The 19,561-nt window shown below is 48.2% G+C and overlaps 1 protein-coding gene across 6 annotated transcripts in view; it reads right to left on the bottom strand.

Annotated features, from left to right (window-relative positions):
• Window positions 1-2,266: 2,266 nt before the first annotated feature.
• LOC133226544 (uncharacterized) overlaps window positions 2,267-19,561 on the bottom strand; it is a 78,520-nt gene continuing 61,225 nt past the window's right edge. For all 6 annotated transcript variants that reach the window (XM_061380198.1, XM_061380200.1, XM_061380201.1 and 3 more), the window contains 9 exons: window positions 16,458-16,565; window positions 12,209-12,318; window positions 11,262-11,310; window positions 9,735-9,855; window positions 8,772-8,866; window positions 7,077-7,142; window positions 5,581-5,680; window positions 4,285-4,437; window positions 2,267-4,057 (listed from right to left, as the gene is read on the bottom strand). In XM_061380198.1, the coding sequence (XP_061236182.1) occupies window positions 2,790-4,057; window positions 4,285-4,437; window positions 5,581-5,680; window positions 7,077-7,142; window positions 8,772-8,866; window positions 9,735-9,855; window positions 11,262-11,310; window positions 12,209-12,318; window positions 16,458-16,565 (2,070 nt within the window). In that variant the 3' untranslated portion in view covers window positions 2,267-2,789. The remainder of the gene's footprint in view (window positions 4,058-4,284; window positions 4,438-5,580; window positions 5,681-7,076; window positions 7,143-8,771; window positions 8,867-9,734; window positions 9,856-11,261; window positions 11,311-12,208; window positions 12,319-16,457; window positions 16,566-19,561) is intronic.

Genomic DNA, 19,561 nt, shown 5'->3' with positions numbered 1-19,561 from the left:
CATCCTTGCCCTTCTTCCCTTCTTATCTCCAGCGAACGCACTGAGGCTGGACCATGTCCTGCCCATCCCTGGTGCCACAGACGTGCCACGGACGCACCTTCATCTGCAGCAAGAAGCAGAGAAGGAGCCAGGATCTCCTGTCAGTTATGCTCTGATATGCTGAAGTGAGAGCATCATTCCAAGGAAACTAATGCATGTTGCTGGCTCCCAGGAACTCTTCCCAAACCTGCCAGCTTTCAGGGGCTGCAGGCTGGAGAAGAGCTGACAGACCTTCCCAGCAAGAAGCACACTATAGTGGGAAGCAGGAGCCTGTAGCTGCCTGGTCCAGAGGCCATTGCAACCAGCTGGTGGCTTCCCTCAGGCTTGGAGGTGAGCAAGGACCTCCCTGCTCATTCCATTAGGATTTGGAGGGGAGGAACCCTCTCAAACTCTTGTTGAACACCATGCTATGGGTACTGTGCATTTGACAGCTCTCCAAAACTAGAACAAACCACCTTTTTAAATATGAATACTGCAAAACATCCCAGACACGCACTGGGTTTAGGAGCCCAAGTGCACGTGCAACACTATGTGCAAAGGCTGTGTGCCCAAAATGAGGGGGAATAAGTCAAAATGAGGGGAAAAAGACGTCTCAGCTCTTGCAAATGAGCAAAATGCTCAAATGTCTTAGCAGGAGTCCTGCGTGTGCTTCAGAGAGATGCCAGAAACCCCCCAAGCTACAGAAACCAGGCCAAGAGCTGACCCCCCATCCTCGGATGCTTCTTGTTGCTTCCCAACATGCTCCAACAGCCAGTGGGCTGCTAGCAAAGGGCAATCGATACCGGTCTTGAAATACTACCCAGGTATTTTAACACACAAACGTGTTTAACTACTGCATGGTTACTGAAAAACATACTCTAAATTAAAAGCAGTTCAAGCACCATTGTCCTAGAAAGGACCCATGGTGTCCCAAAACACAAATGTTGAACATTCCTAACCACTTCTCCTCAAAGAGCAAGTGCTGACTCCTCACAACTCTCCTGTGAGGTAGCTAATAGGGTTATCCCTGCTTTGCAGAAGGCAAAAAGATGGGCAAGGTTGGAGACTCGGCAGAAGACGGGGTCTCTTGACAGAGCAGGGGTTTAACAGAAGCTGAGGGTGCTGTGTCTGGCTGGTTACAGCCAAAGGTAGGGTGCTCCTTTCAATGCTACCCCTGCTGCTAATAAAAAATGCCCCCTAAACTGATAAACCCCACAAAGTAATTTAATGGCAGTTTTGTGCAGGGCTTCCAGGTAGGCTTCAGGTCAGGCTATGTTACTGAAGCAGCCTGTGAGATAAAAAGGTTTTCAAAGTCTCAGAACTTAAAGGAGCCCAACATCTCCATTGAAGGGATGGGAATCACACCTGCAGTCCCACCTAAGCAGACATCTGTAGCCACTCCTTCTGGACAGCAGAGTCAAATACTGCATACCTGGACTAGTTTACTTCCTACTGCTTCCATTTAACTTCCTTAAGTAGATAATGGGAACAGGAATTTGGAGCAGCTCTTTCAGTGGGGTGAGCTTGGGTTCCTGTACACCTCCAGCCAATGGTCTGGGCTGTCCAGCAGCCCCTGGGATTGGGAGGGGATGGACAGGCCACTAGGACTTGGTACATGAAGGGCAAGTGGTATGGGAGGCACCCATCCCGTTATCTCCTCAGCAACAGGCTGTGGAGATATTGATGCTCTACATCATCATCTTCCAAACTTCTGTGCCCAGATTTCCTTCCTTGGTAGTTAATTGCCGGGTGGACTAAACCAGAAGTGCTGGTATCAGGTTGTGGGCAATGTGTTCCCCCTCCCCAGCACCTATTCCATTTCCACCCTCTTAACTTGCGTGAAGTAAAAGTTAAAAGCAGACTTCAGTTTCAGCACCGTGATTACACACTACCACACCTCCAGAAGCTTGCTAATGAAGGCAGGTTTCCCAAGGCAATAGCCCCTTTTCCTCAAGCGTGCTCCCCCCTCTGGACCTGAGTAGGAAAGGCAGCAGAAAGGCCATTCAGCCCAAGAGCCGAGGCTCAACCTTCACTGTCCTTGTCACCTTGAAAACTTAGGAAAGAATTGTCCTGCTGACAGTCCTCCACCAGGGTCACACCAAGGAGACCACCCAGGGACTTACCTGCTGTTAAACCTCCCCTCCAGGACACCATCCACCACTGCAGCTGGAGCCAGTTACAGCTGGGCTGTGGAATTGCATAGAGTAGGCAGGGGGGTGCCTGTGTCCTGCTAGGACATCATGGTCCTGCCTGGACACCATGGTCCTGCCTGAAAATGCTGTTGCCTACAACTGCAGGTCTGGGGAAAGAAGCTATTGGAAGATCTATTGCTATAAAGGCCTTTGAAAGCAATGCTGTTGGCTGTACTGATTGGGCTTTTTAAAGAAAGCATTCTGGACTCCTATGCCTTGTACCCGCTTCCGCACCATGGGTACCTGTGGCAGGCAGGAGCATAAGGGAACACACAACACATTCACCAGCCCTGCCTCTCTCCCCCCCACACAGTGAGGCTTGAGGAGCTTCAAGGAACACAAAATGAAAGCGCTGTCTAATTTGTCCATAAGAAGGATGCAAACCCAGTTTGCTTGTGCCTCCTGGTGCTGGCGGCCACTGCTCCATCTTCTCACCAGGTGCTCGTACCAAAGCACAGCTCAACAGGCGATGGCTGCTGTGCTGTCACCCTGACACAGCCCTGCTGAAGGGGGGGTTCTGAAAATGGGGCGAGCGTGCTGCTCCAGCACCTGCTTCCTGTCTCTTGCCCCCCCTTCGCACTAAAACGTCACGGATTTGGGTAGCTTCGCCAGGGAAGAAGAGCTGGAAAGGAAATTGTTCTCCGAGTGGGATTTGGCAACCCGTGGCAGTAATTTTGGTTTGGGGCTTAGGGGGGGTCGTGGGGCTTTGAGCGCATTTAATGGTTTCTGGAAGCTTTTTTGGGCATCTACCTCCTCCAGGTCCAGCATGAGAGGTGGTGGCATGGCGGTGGCAGGCAGGGGACATCCAGTCTCAGGCAGTGGCAGTGCCACCTGCTTCCTGTTTGCTACATCCTGCTCTGTTGCATGGGCCAGGTGGAGGGGAGTGGTGGTTTTGATAACAGTGTAGGGGCTGTTCCCCTCCACCATGGAGGGCAGTGCTTGCTGCAAGGGGTAGCCCTCACCCAGCCCTGCTGCCTCCACCTTGATGCTGGATAAGATGGGCACGCTGCCGCTCACCAGCCCCTGCTGCCAGTGTGTGGTGGTACTCCCTGGCCCATTCTGCTGCAGGCTGGTGAGCTCCCCCATGGATGCAGCTTTGGATGCCAAGTGCTTCAAGTCCATTTTGTCTGGTGGTGCTGCTCTGCAGCATTTCTCAGCTGTCTCCTCAGGGTGCTCATTTTCAGGGGAACTGTCACGCTGAGACTCACTGGAGAGATGCTGTGAGCCACCCAGCAGAGAATGATAGGGTGCCTCCAGCACTTTCTCTCTGCAGAAGGAAGATGTCTGTTCTCCCTCCGGCAGGGCAGGAGGATTTGGCTGCCATACAGCATGGTCCGTAGCAGAAAACTCAGTGGTGCTGGAGTCGGGAGGATTCGATGTGTTTTGGAGAGAGGAGTCTGAGGAGCCGACCTCAGCAGGGGTGGGGAGGGAAACCAACTCATGGTCCACTGTGGCACACACGGGAGTGAGAGGAGTATGCTCCAGAGGCAGGGCTGTGGGCAAGAGGTGATGATGGGCCTGCATCTCACTTGCCTTCAAAAGAGCCTGTGTCTGTCCGTCCCCCGTGGGCTCCACCTGACTCTCCTCTCCCAGTGACCCCCCGCCAGAAGGATCCAAGTGGATGTCTGTCACTTCAGCTGCTTCACTGCCTTGGTGGGTGGCAGTCCTCACCTCTGCCACCATCTCTCCTGGAGCCTCGGGAGCTCTGTGGGGATGCGGTTCCCTGTCCACAGGATGCTCGCCCACCCGGCCATTCTGGCCATTGGCTGCCACGTTGCCCTTCATGGGTACTGGGTTGAGGGAGAGTTCTAGACCCAGGGGTTTCCGTGGGAACTCCTCAGGCTTTGCTGCATCAGATGCAAGAGAAGATAAAATAAAACCCAAATTATGCATCAGTTCATTTTTGCACCTGTCATGCCCTGGCTGCGGGGGAGGCAGTGCACATAGTGGATGCCAGCCCTTCTGAGCTGCCCCAGCTCCCAGAGCATCACACCAGAGGAGTGCTCTGGTGCTCAAGGGACACAGGTACCACCAACCATTGCCCCTGGGTTGCCCACCTTTCCCTGCTACCCACCTGGCGGGGGGAGGTCACATTTCATCTTGCGCAGTTCAGTCATGGACACCTGCAGTTGCTCGATGACTGCATCATCCTCGTACTGCAGGGAAGAGGCGATTTTCTCCTGCAGAAACTCCCGTAAGTCTTCCAGCGTCATCTTCAGCAAGCGTTCTGGGGGCAGCAGACAGGAGGAATGGCAGTGGCATGGGCAAAGAGTGGGCTGCAGTGCTTTGGTTTTATCTGGGATTCTGCTGCTGTTCCCACTACGAGGTGGGACAGCTGGAACGTTTCTGCCTCTCTCCTACCTTCCCGCTGTTACTCAGGATTGCCGACATTTACACACCTGTGCCACTTCTGGGCAGTAGCTCAGCAATGGCTGGGACCTATGCTGACCAGCGTGCACATTTTAGGCCATTTCTGCCAGTTCTCAGCAATACCTCTAGGAGGAGGAAAAGCTCCATGAGATAGACCCGGAGCATCAGACTGAACAGCCACCAGGCAGGGATGCAGGCAGAGATGCTGAACTACTTCAGATGCAGCAAGGGATGGGATGCAGGCAGGGATGCCAATCCACATCACACATTCCTTAGGAAGGAGAGATTATTTCTCTCCTTCTGCCTGCATGGTAGTTTCCCAGTCTTTGCAAACAAATGGGATACTTGAAGATGTATTATTTCTTGATAGCTTGTTATTCACTCAACTGAAGAAAGAGCAGGATGGGTGTTTGCAGAAGCCAACACATGCAGTCGCATAGATCACTGGCCCAAAGATTTCTAGCATGTATCAGCATCTCTCCTGTCCCAGATTAAAGATCTAACAAGGTGAAAAAGCAAGACTGCTAGCTTATGGGAGCAGAGGGGTTCAAAGTCCCAAAGATCTCTATGTAGAAACATCACAATCTTAATGTTATGTAAGAAAACCAGGTTTTGGTCATTTTAGAAGCATATTAAATGGATTTATTTCTCCCTTTACAGCCTTTTCAGCTGAACTGCCACAGAGCTTTGCAGACAGATGGGTTTTTGTCTGTATTGTCCCTAAACCCATGGTAATAAAAGGTGTGGGGCGCAGCATGCAGAAAGAGGCAGCTGGGAGTGTTTCAGCTGGGGTTTGCTGTGCATGAAGCACAGCATTTCAACCCCTGTGGCAACTCATTTCCTCCCCAGAGCATCATCATGGGACTGTCCTTTTTTGTGGCCAGCACAGGGCACCAAACAAGCTCGTAGTGGCCAGCAAGGCTTTCTGGGTCAACAGCATAAGGGTGGCCTAGCACAGAGCCACTTCTGCCATATGAGACGCACTCTGCTAGGACCTTACTTTTGTGCAGTTTGAGTATGGTGTAAGCCATGGCCGTCAGCACCCTCTCTCCTTCTAGGATGTAGATATCCCACAGCCGCAAGGTGAGGGTGAACGGGGTCTGTTTCAAACATAAAACCAGTTCATTAGCATCACACATGTTAGCACTGATTGACTGAACGATTGTAGAGAGGTTGCTGGCATCACTATGTCTCCTTGCACCAAAACACACAGCAGGGCAAGGCACTGGATGACCAGGATTCACCTGCAACACAAAAACCTCTTTCATCAGCTATGGTTTTGCCTTGAAGCCAATACCCTTGGGTGGCTGGAAAGGTACTTACAATCCATCCACGAATGCAGAAAAAAGGAGAAAGTTTCTACACAGGCATGCTGGCACATGGGTTTGCCTACACAGCCTTGCAAGTGCACAAAGCCACTCCTGTATGCATCTATAACACCCATACAGATGAAGAGCTATTTATGGGATAGGTCTGAAGGCCCAAGTGCTTCACTGAGCATTTAAAAAAAATTAAAAATCCACTCCTTTGCTGCCTAGAGAAGTGGTCTTCCTTATATACAGGATTATTTATGCCTTCTAGACAAACCTCTGCAAGAGTCTTTCATTTGCACCCAGACCCAACCTTACAAACAGGGCTGAACTAATGATGGAGCAGCCCATCACCTCCCAACAAAGATTCAAGGCATCTACCAACACAAAAATTAATACTAGTCCCACTGTGACATCCAAGTTCAAATTCAGGATGATGTGCTTACTCTCCAGAGTCTGGCATGACCGGCCATCACAGCTCTTTTACCACATTACTGCAGTTAAGGAACTTTTGCACTTTATACAGCGTTTAGGGACAGACTGTGAACCAGTGAATTCCTTCTCAAGGGGAAAAGGTCATCCACTGTTTTACAGGAGATGGGGCAGCAGAAAACTTAGCCTGGGGACACACAGACATCATAAACATGAGCAAGCCTGGATACTGCTTTTAAGTGTGCAAGCACGAGAGTGCCCCTAAAAATAAATTAGTCTTGGCTCAGGACTGGCAAATTAGCTCTGGACAAATTAGAGCAATTTTCTCACACTTTCATGTGTCTCCAGTGCCCAGTCCGCTCCTTTGCCTGCAATTGCTGCAGTGCTATTTGTTGAGGTTTGTGCCTCCAGCTCTTCATCTCCCTATGTTGTTTCCAGGGCCAAAGTGAGGTTAATTGCCTTTGCACCAACGCCAGTGGGCAAGATCTCTCCCAAGTTTGCAGCTTATACTGCTGCTGCCGAGCCTTCTCCCAGTGACCTCTTGTGATGAGGCAGCATGAACTGGCTTGCCATCAGTGACATTCAGTTATTTTTAACTTCTCCCTTATTAAAGTTTCTGCCTTATGAGTGTGCACAATATCCCACCTTACAAAATACCAACACTTTCTTCAAATTATGATACTTTTTATAAAAACAGGCAGATTAACCATGCGTGCAAGCAGCAGGGCAGCAAACAACCCAAAAGCATCCTCACCCGGTCGATGAAACACTGCAGGAACCACTTGGTTGTGTAAATCCCTGTAGTCATCTGCTCCTTGTCCTAGGAGGAGATAGCAAAGAGAAGCAGGCGTTCCACCAGGCTGGCTGCTGAAGGTTCAAGCAACTCGCAGGGCTTTGGGGGAGGCTGGCTGGCTGCTTTATTAAAGCTGGGGTCTAGGTGCAGGATCTGTCTGCAGTCTGTCTTCCAACAAAGCCCCTGCTTCAAATACCGGTGTTGAAGCCCTGCTCTGATCCTTGATGTGGCCAGATTTCAGCCACAACTTTGGAGAGGGATTCCTAGAAGCCTTCTCTGACTTTTACCTGCTCCAGGGAATTATAAAACACTTCCACGAACCCAAACCATGCACTCCTTGCAGACTTATCTTTTTTGTTTCCATAGCAATTCCCATCTGAGCCTCTTTGAGCACCACAAAAATGATTAACCCCAAGTATTCCACAGGTAAATCCAGACCAGCAGAGTCAAGCCAGCTTTGCTAGCATGCCATGGCTGCTGCAGGAGCAGGATAGCCTGGCAGACTAAGGAAAACTTTAAAACCTCACCATCACCACCCTGGTCTATCACTTTTCCATCCCTGTCTGAGACCCAGCACAGCACCCACACACAGCTCTGCTTTTTCTGGCATAGCTGATGGCAGGGCACAGCTGGCGCTGGGATGCACAGTGCCCTGCAAGTGCATAAAGTTGATGTGACTGCTCCTGCAAAGCCAGCAAGGCAGTGAGGATGGGAAGAAAAAGAAGCTTAGGGGATTAACGCCCATCTCTGGTCTTTGCTTTGGCTAGTGTTGGGCACCTGCAAGCCTGGGGAGCCTTTTGGAAACCAGGAGGCACAAGCAGCTTTCAGAGAGTTATTTCCGTCCTCCTTGCTCATCCTCCCCAAGGGTGTAATTAGGTGAAAACCTGTCCTGACTCTGTTTCACTCTTATAGACAGGGCCAGCTCATTTGCAGCACACAGCAAGAGCTGCTGCAGATGATGGCAATATAAACAGCTTTCCCTGAAGCGGGACCTCCAAACCCCTTGGGAGCATAAGAAACCTTCAGGAGTCTGGCCACTGAATACCAACTGTCTACAGCAAATGCAAGAGGGTGGGGAAGGGGAAAAAGAAAAGGAAGCAGGTGTTGCAAAATAGTAGCCTAGACATTAAAACTGCAGTTGATGTCTCCTGCAAATGCTCTTCCAGACACCAAATGGGCTCCTACCATCTGCCAGACAGAAAAACAACTGGACATGCCCAAGCAACAAAACACACAGCAAATCTTACACCCCTCCTGCCTTTAAATAACAGCAAACCTGTTAAATGCAATCACTTGGGGCTAACAATTCTTGAATTAAGCCCAGCATCACCCTTTGGGCTTTTCATCTGGTATAAGAACATAGCCCAGCCTTGCTGCTGTACAAAACAGCTCCTTTTGCTGCAGGCTCTGTGAGCCTTCCTGCCTGGCTTTCTGAAAGAAGCTGTTAGATTTTAGCAGTTCCTACACTCATGATGACCAGCAAGCAAATGATAACCAAGATTCAGGCATCCCATTTAATAAACATTTGCCTCTTTCCAGCTGAAGCAGTCCTACAGGGTTAGAAATATGTTCAGCAGTGCATATCCCTGGCAGAACATTACACTAATTGCTCTAGCATTAAAACGAGATTATTAGCATGGGATAGCAAAAATATACCATGTGCTTCTTCAGTTTGGGAACCATCTTGCTTAAAATCTGCTCGTGGTGAGCCTGGAATCTCTGAAGCTTCGGGAACCCAGGAATGAAAAAACCTAATGAGAAAAGATAGGAGAAATAAAAAATAATCAGAAAGGCTCTGGAGTAGTAATGGGGGCAGCCTGATTTTCTAGAAACTCATCCCCTGCACTGCCAGTTGAAGTCAGCAGGACTACAGTGCACCCAGCTACCTCCCCTGCATCCCTCCAGAGCCCACCCTTCAATCCATTCCACACAGGCAACAGCACTCTCAGCACTAACCCCAGCAGAGCAGACTCACTCACCACTCCACCTGAGACTTGGCTTGGTCAAGAACTCTCTCAATGAATCTTGATGCTTACCAAGGTTCAGGGAAAAGCTGATGTTTGAACAAAAGCTTGTGCAACACTACATAATCTAGTAGGACATGCATTTAAGACTGCCTGGAGCTATACAAGCCATAAGGCTTAGCTCTCCGGTGATAAAATAACCTTCTGTGCATAGATTACTGCTAACCACAAGTAAGACAAAAGGATCTTTAATGTGTCTGAAATAATTCAGTACATTTGGTGGAATCATATCTTCATAAAAACACAGGGGTACATGGCTCTGACGTGCTAGAAACAGAGCATTACATGATGCTCTTACATGTACTTCTGTGCGACTTTAAAAACCTGCAACCTTCAGTTAACTGACTGCACTTGGGAGGGAAGACAGCACCTCTGTGAAAGCAATTACTGAGCACTAAAGCTCAGTGCTGATAAACCACATTTTTCTCTGATGAACTTGTCTGTCTCCAAGAGTGAAGTTCAGCTCCGTAATCGGGTTACATCAGCACGTAACCAAGTCTTACCCATTTTAAACAAGTATGTATGCTACTGACCAACCCAAACAGCCTTCCCTCCCACTGCAAGAGCCCCCATCTGCATCCCACCCCAGCCTTACCATGCATGGCGTGACGCTGATTGGTCAGCAGCTGTGCCAGTGCCCAAAATGCATCCTCTTCGTTTAAGTACATCAGGAGAATGGCTGCGATCTGGCTCATCCCTTGGCAGTAGCTCACTTCCTGCAAGAGCCAAAAGGGGCACACATGCTGCCATGCTGTCAGACCCCACCAGGATGCTAAACCTGCAGAAGCAGGTCAGGCTGTCTGTGTTTCCCTCTCCTCTGTCTCACTTTAAGGTCTTTATTGTTTATGCTCAGATTCACAGCTCCCATATGTCTGCAGCATCTACCATGTTAATGTCTCATAAAGTGGCTAGGGTTGGAAGGGACCTTTGAAGAACATCTAGTCCAACCCCCTGCCATGGGCAAGGACACCTTCCACTAGACCAGGTTGCTCAAAGCCCCATCCAACCTGGCCTTGAACACTGCCAGAGATGGAGCAGCCACAGCTTCTCTGGGCGACCTGTGCCAGTGCCTCACCACACTCACTGTAAAAAACGTCTTCCTTATGTCCAATCTAAACCTATCATCTTTTGGTTTAAAAATGTTGCCCCTTGCCATGTCACTAGAGGCCCTGGTAAAAAGTCTTTCCACCTTTCTTATACGACCCCCTTCTATACTGAAAGGCTAAAATAGTCTCCCCCTGGAGAGTTTTCTCTTATCCAGGCTGAACAACCCCAACTCTCATCCTTTCTCCATGTGAGAGGTGTTCTGGTACTCTTGACCATTTTGGTGCCCTTCCTCCAGACTAACTCTAGCAGGCAATGCCCCCCACCATGCCACTCCCCTCTCCAGCCCTGCTCAAGCCTGGAAGGTGAGGGACAGAAATCTCAACATAAGAGGTGCCTTCAGCTACTTCAAAGAATAGGGAATGGGATGACAAAGAGCATGTGGCTTCAATTCTGTTTGGGATTCCTTCAGCCACATGAGCACTGAAGTAATTAAAGAATAAACAAATCTGGTAAGCATTTATCTGGTATGAGGGAAGGTGGGATCTTTCTTTCCTTAACTACCCCCACTGAGCATCTTTTGTGCCTTATGGGGTAACTGTGCCCTCCTGGAGATGGAGACAGTAAGTTCAGCTGCTAATTTAGTCTCATTCTGACTGTGCCCTTCAGCTAAAAATGACTGGTTTGCTGCAATAAATTCAGTATATGGCAAGAAGTGAGAACTTGATGGACTTTCAGCCAGGAGGTTAGTCTTGCTGCAAAGCCAAAGGGCAATCCCCTTTGCTGAGACTCAACCAAAATGCATCTGCCAGACATCATTTACCAGATGACAAAATGAACTTATTGTGAAGTCTTGTGCTGCTTGTGAGTCTTGCAGCTGTCTGTACAAACCGGTATTAGGACTTAAACTTGGACTTACCACTGGCTAAGTGTGGGGGTGCACAGACATACACACACAAATAAATATACATGAATGCACATATAAAAAAATATATATAAACCTTTTTTAATATTTATATATACATATATATAAAAAGCACAACACTATTCACTTCAAAGGGACTAACTTACTACTTACGGTGTTATAGACTGAGTATGCTGATAGGACATGGAAGAGTGCCTGCTGCCTGTGGAGAAAGAAAGATATTAAAACACCTGAGCACGAGGTCTCCAAATTTATCTGTACACCAACACATAAACACAGAGAGCAAAAGCTGTGAAAACACCCAGCCAGCTGGCACTTATGCCTTTTGCAAGGAGCAGGGCTCACAGAACCAAAAAGCACCTTGATGGGCATGTGGGACGGCACCTCTTCCTTCAGGTGGGAGTTATCAGCAGACCCATGGAGTAGGGCTGAACCAGTCTGCTCCATTACCAGGTCTCCTGGAGAGACGTGCATGTACCTAAACACACTGTGTTCAACAAACCTTTGGGTTTGGAGTGGTGGTGGGATTTTAACAGACTTGCAATCAAGCAAGCATCAAGTGTTATACATCCTGGAGGAAAGCACTGACACCATTTTATTAGTAGGTTGCTTTCTCCTTTCCCTCCTTGCTGAAGGAGACATCACCATATAGCTACAGAGTGCAGCCTTTGTCCTAGACAGGTGATAAAGCCACTCTGTTAAACCTCTTCAACCCCATATGTTGTGGAAGCCAAGTCCACCCCATCCCACCCAACTCCTGAAGGACGCACCCTGTCATCCCAGCCATCCCTAACCAAGTCCTCTACAACTGCAACCCTAGCACCTTGGGGAACAAGGCACCACAACAGGCTGATGCTTGGCTCAAGAACTGAGGTTGAAAACGGTCCAGCGTGGACCTTTCCAGAGACAGAATCAGAATCCCAACATCTGTGGCTCGTATCATGTGCTGATGGTTTGTGGAGCAGGCAGAAATTGCTTTGCTCTCCTGTGAGCTACTCTGAGCCAGGGTACTGGTGGCCACCACAAGCCAGGAGGCTGCTTACTGCCCCATCCAGCTCATCCCATGCACACCCACTTGCTCTGAAGCTTCCCATACTCACTTCACTCCATAGCGATCCCGAAACATGATGTGGTTTCGGAAGGTGCGGTTAACGTCCAAATCTATCTGCTTGATTTCTGACGAAAAACTCTTTGCTTGCTCTTTCATTTGCTGGGAGAGGGGCAGACAGAAAGAAGGAGTCAGGCACCATTTCAGCCCATGTCTCTGTCCCTCCATGCAGCGAGAAGCCATGCTTCCTAGAGGAGGAGTGTGTGAGCTGCACAGAGGTATCACAGAGCCACTTGGGGATGCTGCCATCTTGCACTGAGCAACAATCTGCAGTCCAGAGGTGAACCCCCAGCCCCTCGGGTGTGCTGCTGGCTCAGTGAGAAGGGGACAACCCCACACTCACAATCCAGCCATTGCCCATCTTCCAATGCAAAGTTTTCAGAATCTAAAATAATCTTTACAATAAATTCTGCTCTCATTTATTTGATTTCTTTGTGGTACCCAGTCTGGCTGCCTTAAAGCATTAAGACCTCTGCTGGTGCTTAAGGAATGATACACTGCTTTAAGGAACCAACACAGATGTATGCACCAAGTCCCTGAACTTTTCAGAGGCTCAGCTATAATAAAATCTAAACTGTTATGATGGGCTCTATGAAGTGCTTTCCAACTGCAGAATAGAATCCTCTTAGGGTTAAGAAGCTTCCCCTAGGAAAGTAGTTTTGGGGTATTCTCTTGGACTGGTGCAAATGGTAAGTAAGAGTCCAGAACAGAAGCTAAACTCAAAGCCAAGAATCCCCATGTTCCCTGTGATGCTGACTAATCATTTAAGGAAGCATCACAGAGATAAAGGACTGAAGTCCACTGCAAAAAAAGGAAATTCAAACCAAAGCTAAGCCCATTTCAACCAACTGCACCCTTAGTGTCCCAAGTTGAAGATGATCCATGGACAAATCCTGCTGCAGTCTCATTTGTAACCCACTGCTCAGCCCTGCACATGCAGGCAAGGACCATTTTGCTATTATCAAGCATCTCATCTCACAGCCTTTAGATAACACTGGTGATTATGCCCCCTTTTAATATCTCTCCAGGGTCACTATACCTCCTCCAAGTTAGCTGCATTAATAAAATACATTTTGTGACTGTCTTCAGGCAGCCTGAGATCCACCAGCAGGATGGGGGCAGCAGAGATGAGCATCAAGCCCAGCTTGCCTTGAGCCCAGGATCAGGACCCATCCTTGCTCACACAGGAGACAGAAAATAGCACATCTGCATAGATACTTAATCATCTGTTCCAGCAGCTACCGCCCTTGCTTGTCAGCCTGATACAGAGTGCTTCCAGGCTGCTGTTGACCTCCCAGGATGACCACATCAGCTCTGGGGAACATCAAAAGGTCATTAGTACCCAGATGTATCCAGTACAGCCAACACGGGGCAGCCACAGCATCTTGGGAATATTAACTCCAGCCCTGAAAGCAGCTGTATGGATGAGCAACAGTGCACAGACTACTTTGAATTATTGCCTGCACAAGACAAGGGAGGATAAAAGTGACAATGAAATGAAGATTTTATTAACAACATCACTTCCCTGATGTAAATCCCATGCTCTCTGCATCTTACAGCTCCCTGCTCTCTATAAAGCAGGCAGAATACCTGAGACAAGATGACTATTCATATGCACTGCATCACTTCAATTCAAATTTCCCTGCTAAAGGCCCTCTTGTTTTGCCTGCCAAAGCAACACAGAAACCTCCCAAAGATTGTAAAAAAAATCCTACTCTGGGCCTTTTTTAAATCAGTGCACCTCAATAGCAGTGATTCTGAATAGCTGAATTGCAGGTAGGTTGCACTTTGTCATCTCCATACACCCAGAACGCTTGTTTACCATTCTGCAGACGATAAACAAGAAGCCCAGGATGGGTTGTTCTCCTTTTTTTCCCCTTAAGTAACCTGGGGACTCTACAGATCCTCTGCTGAGCTCATTAGGGCTGCAAGCTGGTGGCACAGCACAGGCTGGGAAGCTGGAGGTGCCATCCCAGAGACTTTTTATAAAGCAGCAGATAGCCAGGATGCCTCTGCTCTGCCCCATGGCCAGCATATTACTCCTGCCATCTTCCCAGCTATCCTCAAGCCCTCTCAGTTGTGGCTATACAACCTAGGGAGGCAGAACATCACATCCACATTAAAACCAAGTGTGGCACGTCCCATAGTAGCCTCCAGGCTCCTGAAGCATCAGGGACAACTGAGCCGCCATGGCTTTGAGGAAGACTTGGAGACTTGCATGGAGAGGACTTGGAGGACAGCTGGGAAAAGATGCACTGTGGAAGCAACTGGAGCTGGCTTTTTAATTGCATCACTCTAGAGGCAGCATGGTCACAGAGGGCAAGGTATCCCACGTGGCTGGAAAAGTAGCTCCTCCGCCAGCCCAAGCGCAGGGGACAATATCTCTGCAGTGGGGAGCATAAAAAAAGATAAAACACCCGGTGTGTGCCAGGTGGCACACTCAAAACTGCAGGAGCATGCAGAAGTCAGGCTTTTGTGCCACGGTTCACAGCCAAAGAGAAAGGGAGTGACCTTGGGACCAGCCCCTCCAGGACACAGAGCTGGAACTGACACTTAGTCCCTTCCTGAAAGCAAACCTCCTCATCCAGGACCTGCACTAAGCCTCTTCTGGAGGAAATTCGGGAAGAGCTAATTACTGATAGCAGGTGGCATCAAAGAAGTAGATTAAGATGAGCTTGTAGGGGGTTTGCTTCCAGCAAAGCCTATTAGGCTTGAAGCTCCTGTTTATTACAGACCCCTCCGGAGCACAGATAAACTCCTTATGACTTTCATTTGTTTGGACTTATTGCTGCCTGCACAGCACAGCTTCAAGGGAGGGACCACGATAAGAATCTGCATGCTGGGAGAGCTTTCTTATCTCTGCTTATTACCGTAAGCCCAGCGCACCTTCGCCAAGCCCCTGGCACATGACTCCCCCCAAGTGGCATCTCGCTATTAACATCTATGCTTGACTAACTATAATTAACGTTAGCATCATCCTGCTTAATAGGCAGGGATTTTTAGGAACACCTGCAGGAAAGTAGCACTCAGCCTCCTGCCTCTGACAGGCAAATGGCTCCACAACAGCCTTATCTTCGCTTGGATACCTGGTGCAAGCTAAATAGTAACACAAGTTTGGAAAATAAGTTAATTATCAACCAAGGGGTTCCACACACTGCCTATGGAAAAAGGCAGAGTAAAGGAGCTGATATGCTCCCCCCAAAATAGCAAAATACAGGAAGTCCCATCATTCAAGTTCTTGTTCAATACACACTACAGAAATTGCTTCTTTTGTACCAAGGAATCTAAGCCTACAGCATGCAGTGCTCTGGTAGGAAGCAATGCAAGGCAGGCTTTTATCCTATCTGCAGAGAAAATAAGTGATTTTTAATAGAAAAATTATTTCTATTTGATTTTAAGAGTGATTTTTAATAGAAACTTTCAAGACACTTATGAAAATATTGAAGATAGAAGATAAACCATTTCAATCCAAGTTCTTCCAATGCTGCCAGCTAACTTCCAGCTGCACACCTAAATTGTAAGCCAGGACCCTGTGCTCAGTAATCCCCCTCCAAAGCTTGCAAGACCCGCCCTTACCCAACCCTTAATAGGGTTTCTTGACTGATGCCCCATTGCCAGCTGGTTTAAGGCTTTTGGCCTTTCTGCCCATTTCAAAATGCCCCAAGTGAAGGTTTCAAGCACACGGAGCAGTTTGGGTACCTCCGTCCAGCACCTACCCACTTCAGAGTACTTGTGGCTACTCCACAGTTCCCCAAGATCCCTGGAGTGATATGAGCCGTTCCTTTCCTAATCTTCCCCTCCCTTTTCCCTGCGGATGTAGTAACACTGACAGCAGCTTTGCTCACAACTAGCAGCAGAATAAATGGAAGCAGCATATTAGGGAAAGCAGCAGCTTAATATACACATGTGGTTAAAACGTTTATACCCTTTGCATTTTCAGTCGTCACTAATTTTAAACCTTTCCTTCTCAAGGTCGCAGCAGTTCACAGATGGATCAGGCCCCACCACCAGCACACAGTGTACATTGCTCAACACGCTGCTGCTGTGTGAAGGAGGGTGCAAGGGCTGGGTGTTCCCCAAACGGTACCTGTAGGAAATCCCATTTCCCTCCTGCCCGTGCAAGTGGAGATGGAGATGCCTGCATCCACCATGGGTCCCACTTGCCCCTGCTGGTGAAGTGCCACCAAACCAGCCTCCCCATCACCTTGCTCCCATTTTTTTTTGCCAGTAATAGCCCGTACCTCATATTTTCCCTCGTTCTCCTTCTTCATCTTCTCAACATCCAGCAGAAGTGACCAGACCTGGCCTCGCACCTGAAGTGGGATCCCTTTGTACACTCGCCGGCACATCTGTGCAGAGGGAAACATGCAAGATTAGGTGGTCCTGCTGATGGCCAAACACATTTACTCCTTGGTTTGCTGCTACAGACCATCAGCCATCTGAGGGGACATCCCAACCAATCACTTCCTCTGATTGCACTGGTGCAAAGAGGGCCTCTCCAACCTAACAGATGAGCTGAGCACCTGCATCCAAAGATACCTACTCAGTCAAAATCAAGCCACGTCTTACACTTTTAACCTTACTGGAAGAGCTGGAAACAGACCACCCCATATATACGTGGAGACATCTCAGGTGCTTCACCGTGATCATATTCTGTGCACACCAGCATGCACCCAGACTCCTTCCCAAAGACCAGACACAGCACCCTTGGCTTTGAAACTTTTGATTTGAGCTTCCATGGCTGTTGGCACCTGGATCCTCAGTGACTGGGGAAAAAAAATACATTTCTCTTTGGAAAGGAGAGCCCTTATGACAGCCACAAGGATGAGTCTACAGCAACTCTCACAGCTTGACAAGCAACAAGGAGACTGTCGGCTACACCAAGGGCACTCCCCGGAACGTGCAGGGTACTCTTCAGACCAGGAGGGGGGATTAGGGACAAACATGCATGCGTCCCCTTCTCCTGCCTCCACATATTCACTTCATCTCACAGATGCCTCTGTCCTTTTTTCTTGCCATAAAGCCCTCTCTCTCTCTAAATAGACCATTAAACTTCCAAAGGGAAACAGAAAAAAGAGCTTTTGTTCCATCCCTGACTTCTCCCATTAAAAGAAAAAGCTTCATAAAAAAAAGAAAAAAGCCTTATTTCTGAATACTCTCCACTCTTTCATTCATCCTACCCACGAAATGCCTTGCAGCTGCACTATAAAGCCAACTGTGGCACCCCAGGTTCCTGAGGACCTGGAAGTATGCTGAAGTCCCTGCTGCACATGCCCAAGCTCCAGCTGTGGAGGAGATTTACATTGCAACATGGTGATCCACAGGACTAGACAACTCATTGAGAGGGGACAGAGGATTCATGGGAATGAGCTTGGGCTTGAGCAGGGCAGTGCCCAACCAGGCAATCAGCTGGCTTGGCATTGCCCTGGTACAAATGCAATCAACCTGCTCCCACATCCCTCCTTTTTTCCTTTAGGGTGCTCTATTTTATGCACTTCAGGCTGATGCAAGAGAAGGGCTGCAACTTATAAGGAAGCATCAAGATCCTAGCAGAAGATCCTCTGGACATAGTACTGTGCTCTCAACCCACCTAGGCTCAGAGCCTCTGAGAGCACAGACCCATGCACACACCCATGCTCCTTGTTCTGCAATGCACCTAACCGATTGAAAGACACCAATGACAGCTCTTGTCTCACAGGTTTAGTATGAGATAAGACAGGGGGTAGGGTTCAAATAGATAGGATGGGGACAGCAAAGAAATAACACCACCATCCCAGTCAAAATAAATATATAACTTAGCTATGCAATAAATGCCAAGACCACCATGTAGTTCTAGAAGAGTTAAATGTGTGCTAGAACACCTTTCCACCCCATTATGGTAAATATTTCAATATTTCTGCTGACACAGAAAGCGTCAGTATAATGTATCCTGATTGTGTGAGTGTAAAGAACATTTAACATTTAAACCATCATTCTCAGCACTTGCTAAATGCTTGCTCTGCCCCAGGTGTTGCTTAGCACCTGCTTTGAAGGTCCAGTGCATACCCAGGACCATACCCTATGGAAATCCTTTGCCAAATGCTGCCCTCCCCTCTGTATACACCAAATAAGAGCTGCCCACTAAAAAGCATCTCATTACTATGATGTGCCCATGGAACGCTACCATTTTATTCAACAGCACCTCATGTTTTAAGTGGGACATCACTTATTCACTGTATGCACACCCAGGGGAGTCACTCCTGCTCATCCAAGCTCACACAAGGAGGTGTTTCTGCAGGATAGCAAACCTTCATGCCATGCAGAAGAGTTTCATTCCCATGGCTGAAAGACCAAGAGACAAACAAAAGATTCCCATTCCCTGATGTCCCATTCACCAAATCAGGGAGAAGTAAATGCAATGCATCAGGAGACACAAAGCAACTGGGCTATATGAAACACATACTCAAAGCAGTAATGGTAAGGTGCCCACAAAAACCTGGCTCCTGCAAGTGCTTGTGACTTTGTGAAGCAAAAGCTGAGATGGGATCGAGAAAGTGGAATATGTACCAACTCAGATATGAACACCGATTCAGAAGGAAATTCTTTATTTCCAGTGCATTATGAGAAGCCAACTGACAGCTGCCAAGGTAGAAGATGATGCTCAGCTCTGTAGGAAGAAAACAATCATGGTTTGAACCCCAGAGCTGGTATTGTTTTTTAATGAGTGCAATCCTCACTGCCATATAATGAATGTCTCCAATGATATTCCCCACAAGTGTGGCAGGAACAAGGAAGACACAGAACATGCCAAGATGAAACTGAACTGAAATGCCTCCCTGTTATTTATCCAGGGGCTTTCCTCCTCTCACCACCTCCAGACGTGAAAGTGATAAAACCTCAGAGCTGTTAGTCATGTGGAGGAAAAATGAGCAATTTTCCTTCATCATGAAACTTGAAGGGAAACAGGGAAGTTATCATTAAAAGCCACATTTACGCTGGGATGAACTGACAAGAGAGAAGGCAGCAGGTGATGGCAACTCCTGCTCTATGTGAGAAAAATAAAACCCCAACCCTTAAGGTCACCATCTTCTGTCTGTTATAAACCTCTCAGCCCTTACAGATGGTAAAAGAGCACCTAGACCATGGCCCATGCAGACTAACAGACCAACACATGGCATTAAAGAACAGACATCATCCTATCTCACAAATGGTTCAAAGAGCAATCCTTCTGGAGAGGAAGGACTCCTTCGCTTTCTCCACCAGTCATGTGCCAGAGGAGCTGAGCTGTGAAAACCTTCACCACTACCACCACTCCAGAGAAGAGGACTTCTTTTTTGTACCACAAAGCCACTGATAATGTGACTGT

The sequence above is a fragment of the Neopsephotus bourkii genome, unplaced genomic scaffold, assembly GCF_033783945.1.
Source record: "Neopsephotus bourkii isolate Nb327-2 ecotype Australia unplaced genomic scaffold, CSIRO-AGI_Nbou_v1 NB_1792, whole genome shotgun sequence".
Lineage (NCBI taxonomy): Eukaryota > Metazoa > Chordata > Aves > Psittaciformes > Psittacidae > Neopsephotus > Neopsephotus bourkii.
Note: the sequence above shows the minus strand (reverse complement) of the source record. Positions and strands in the feature narration are given on the sequence as shown.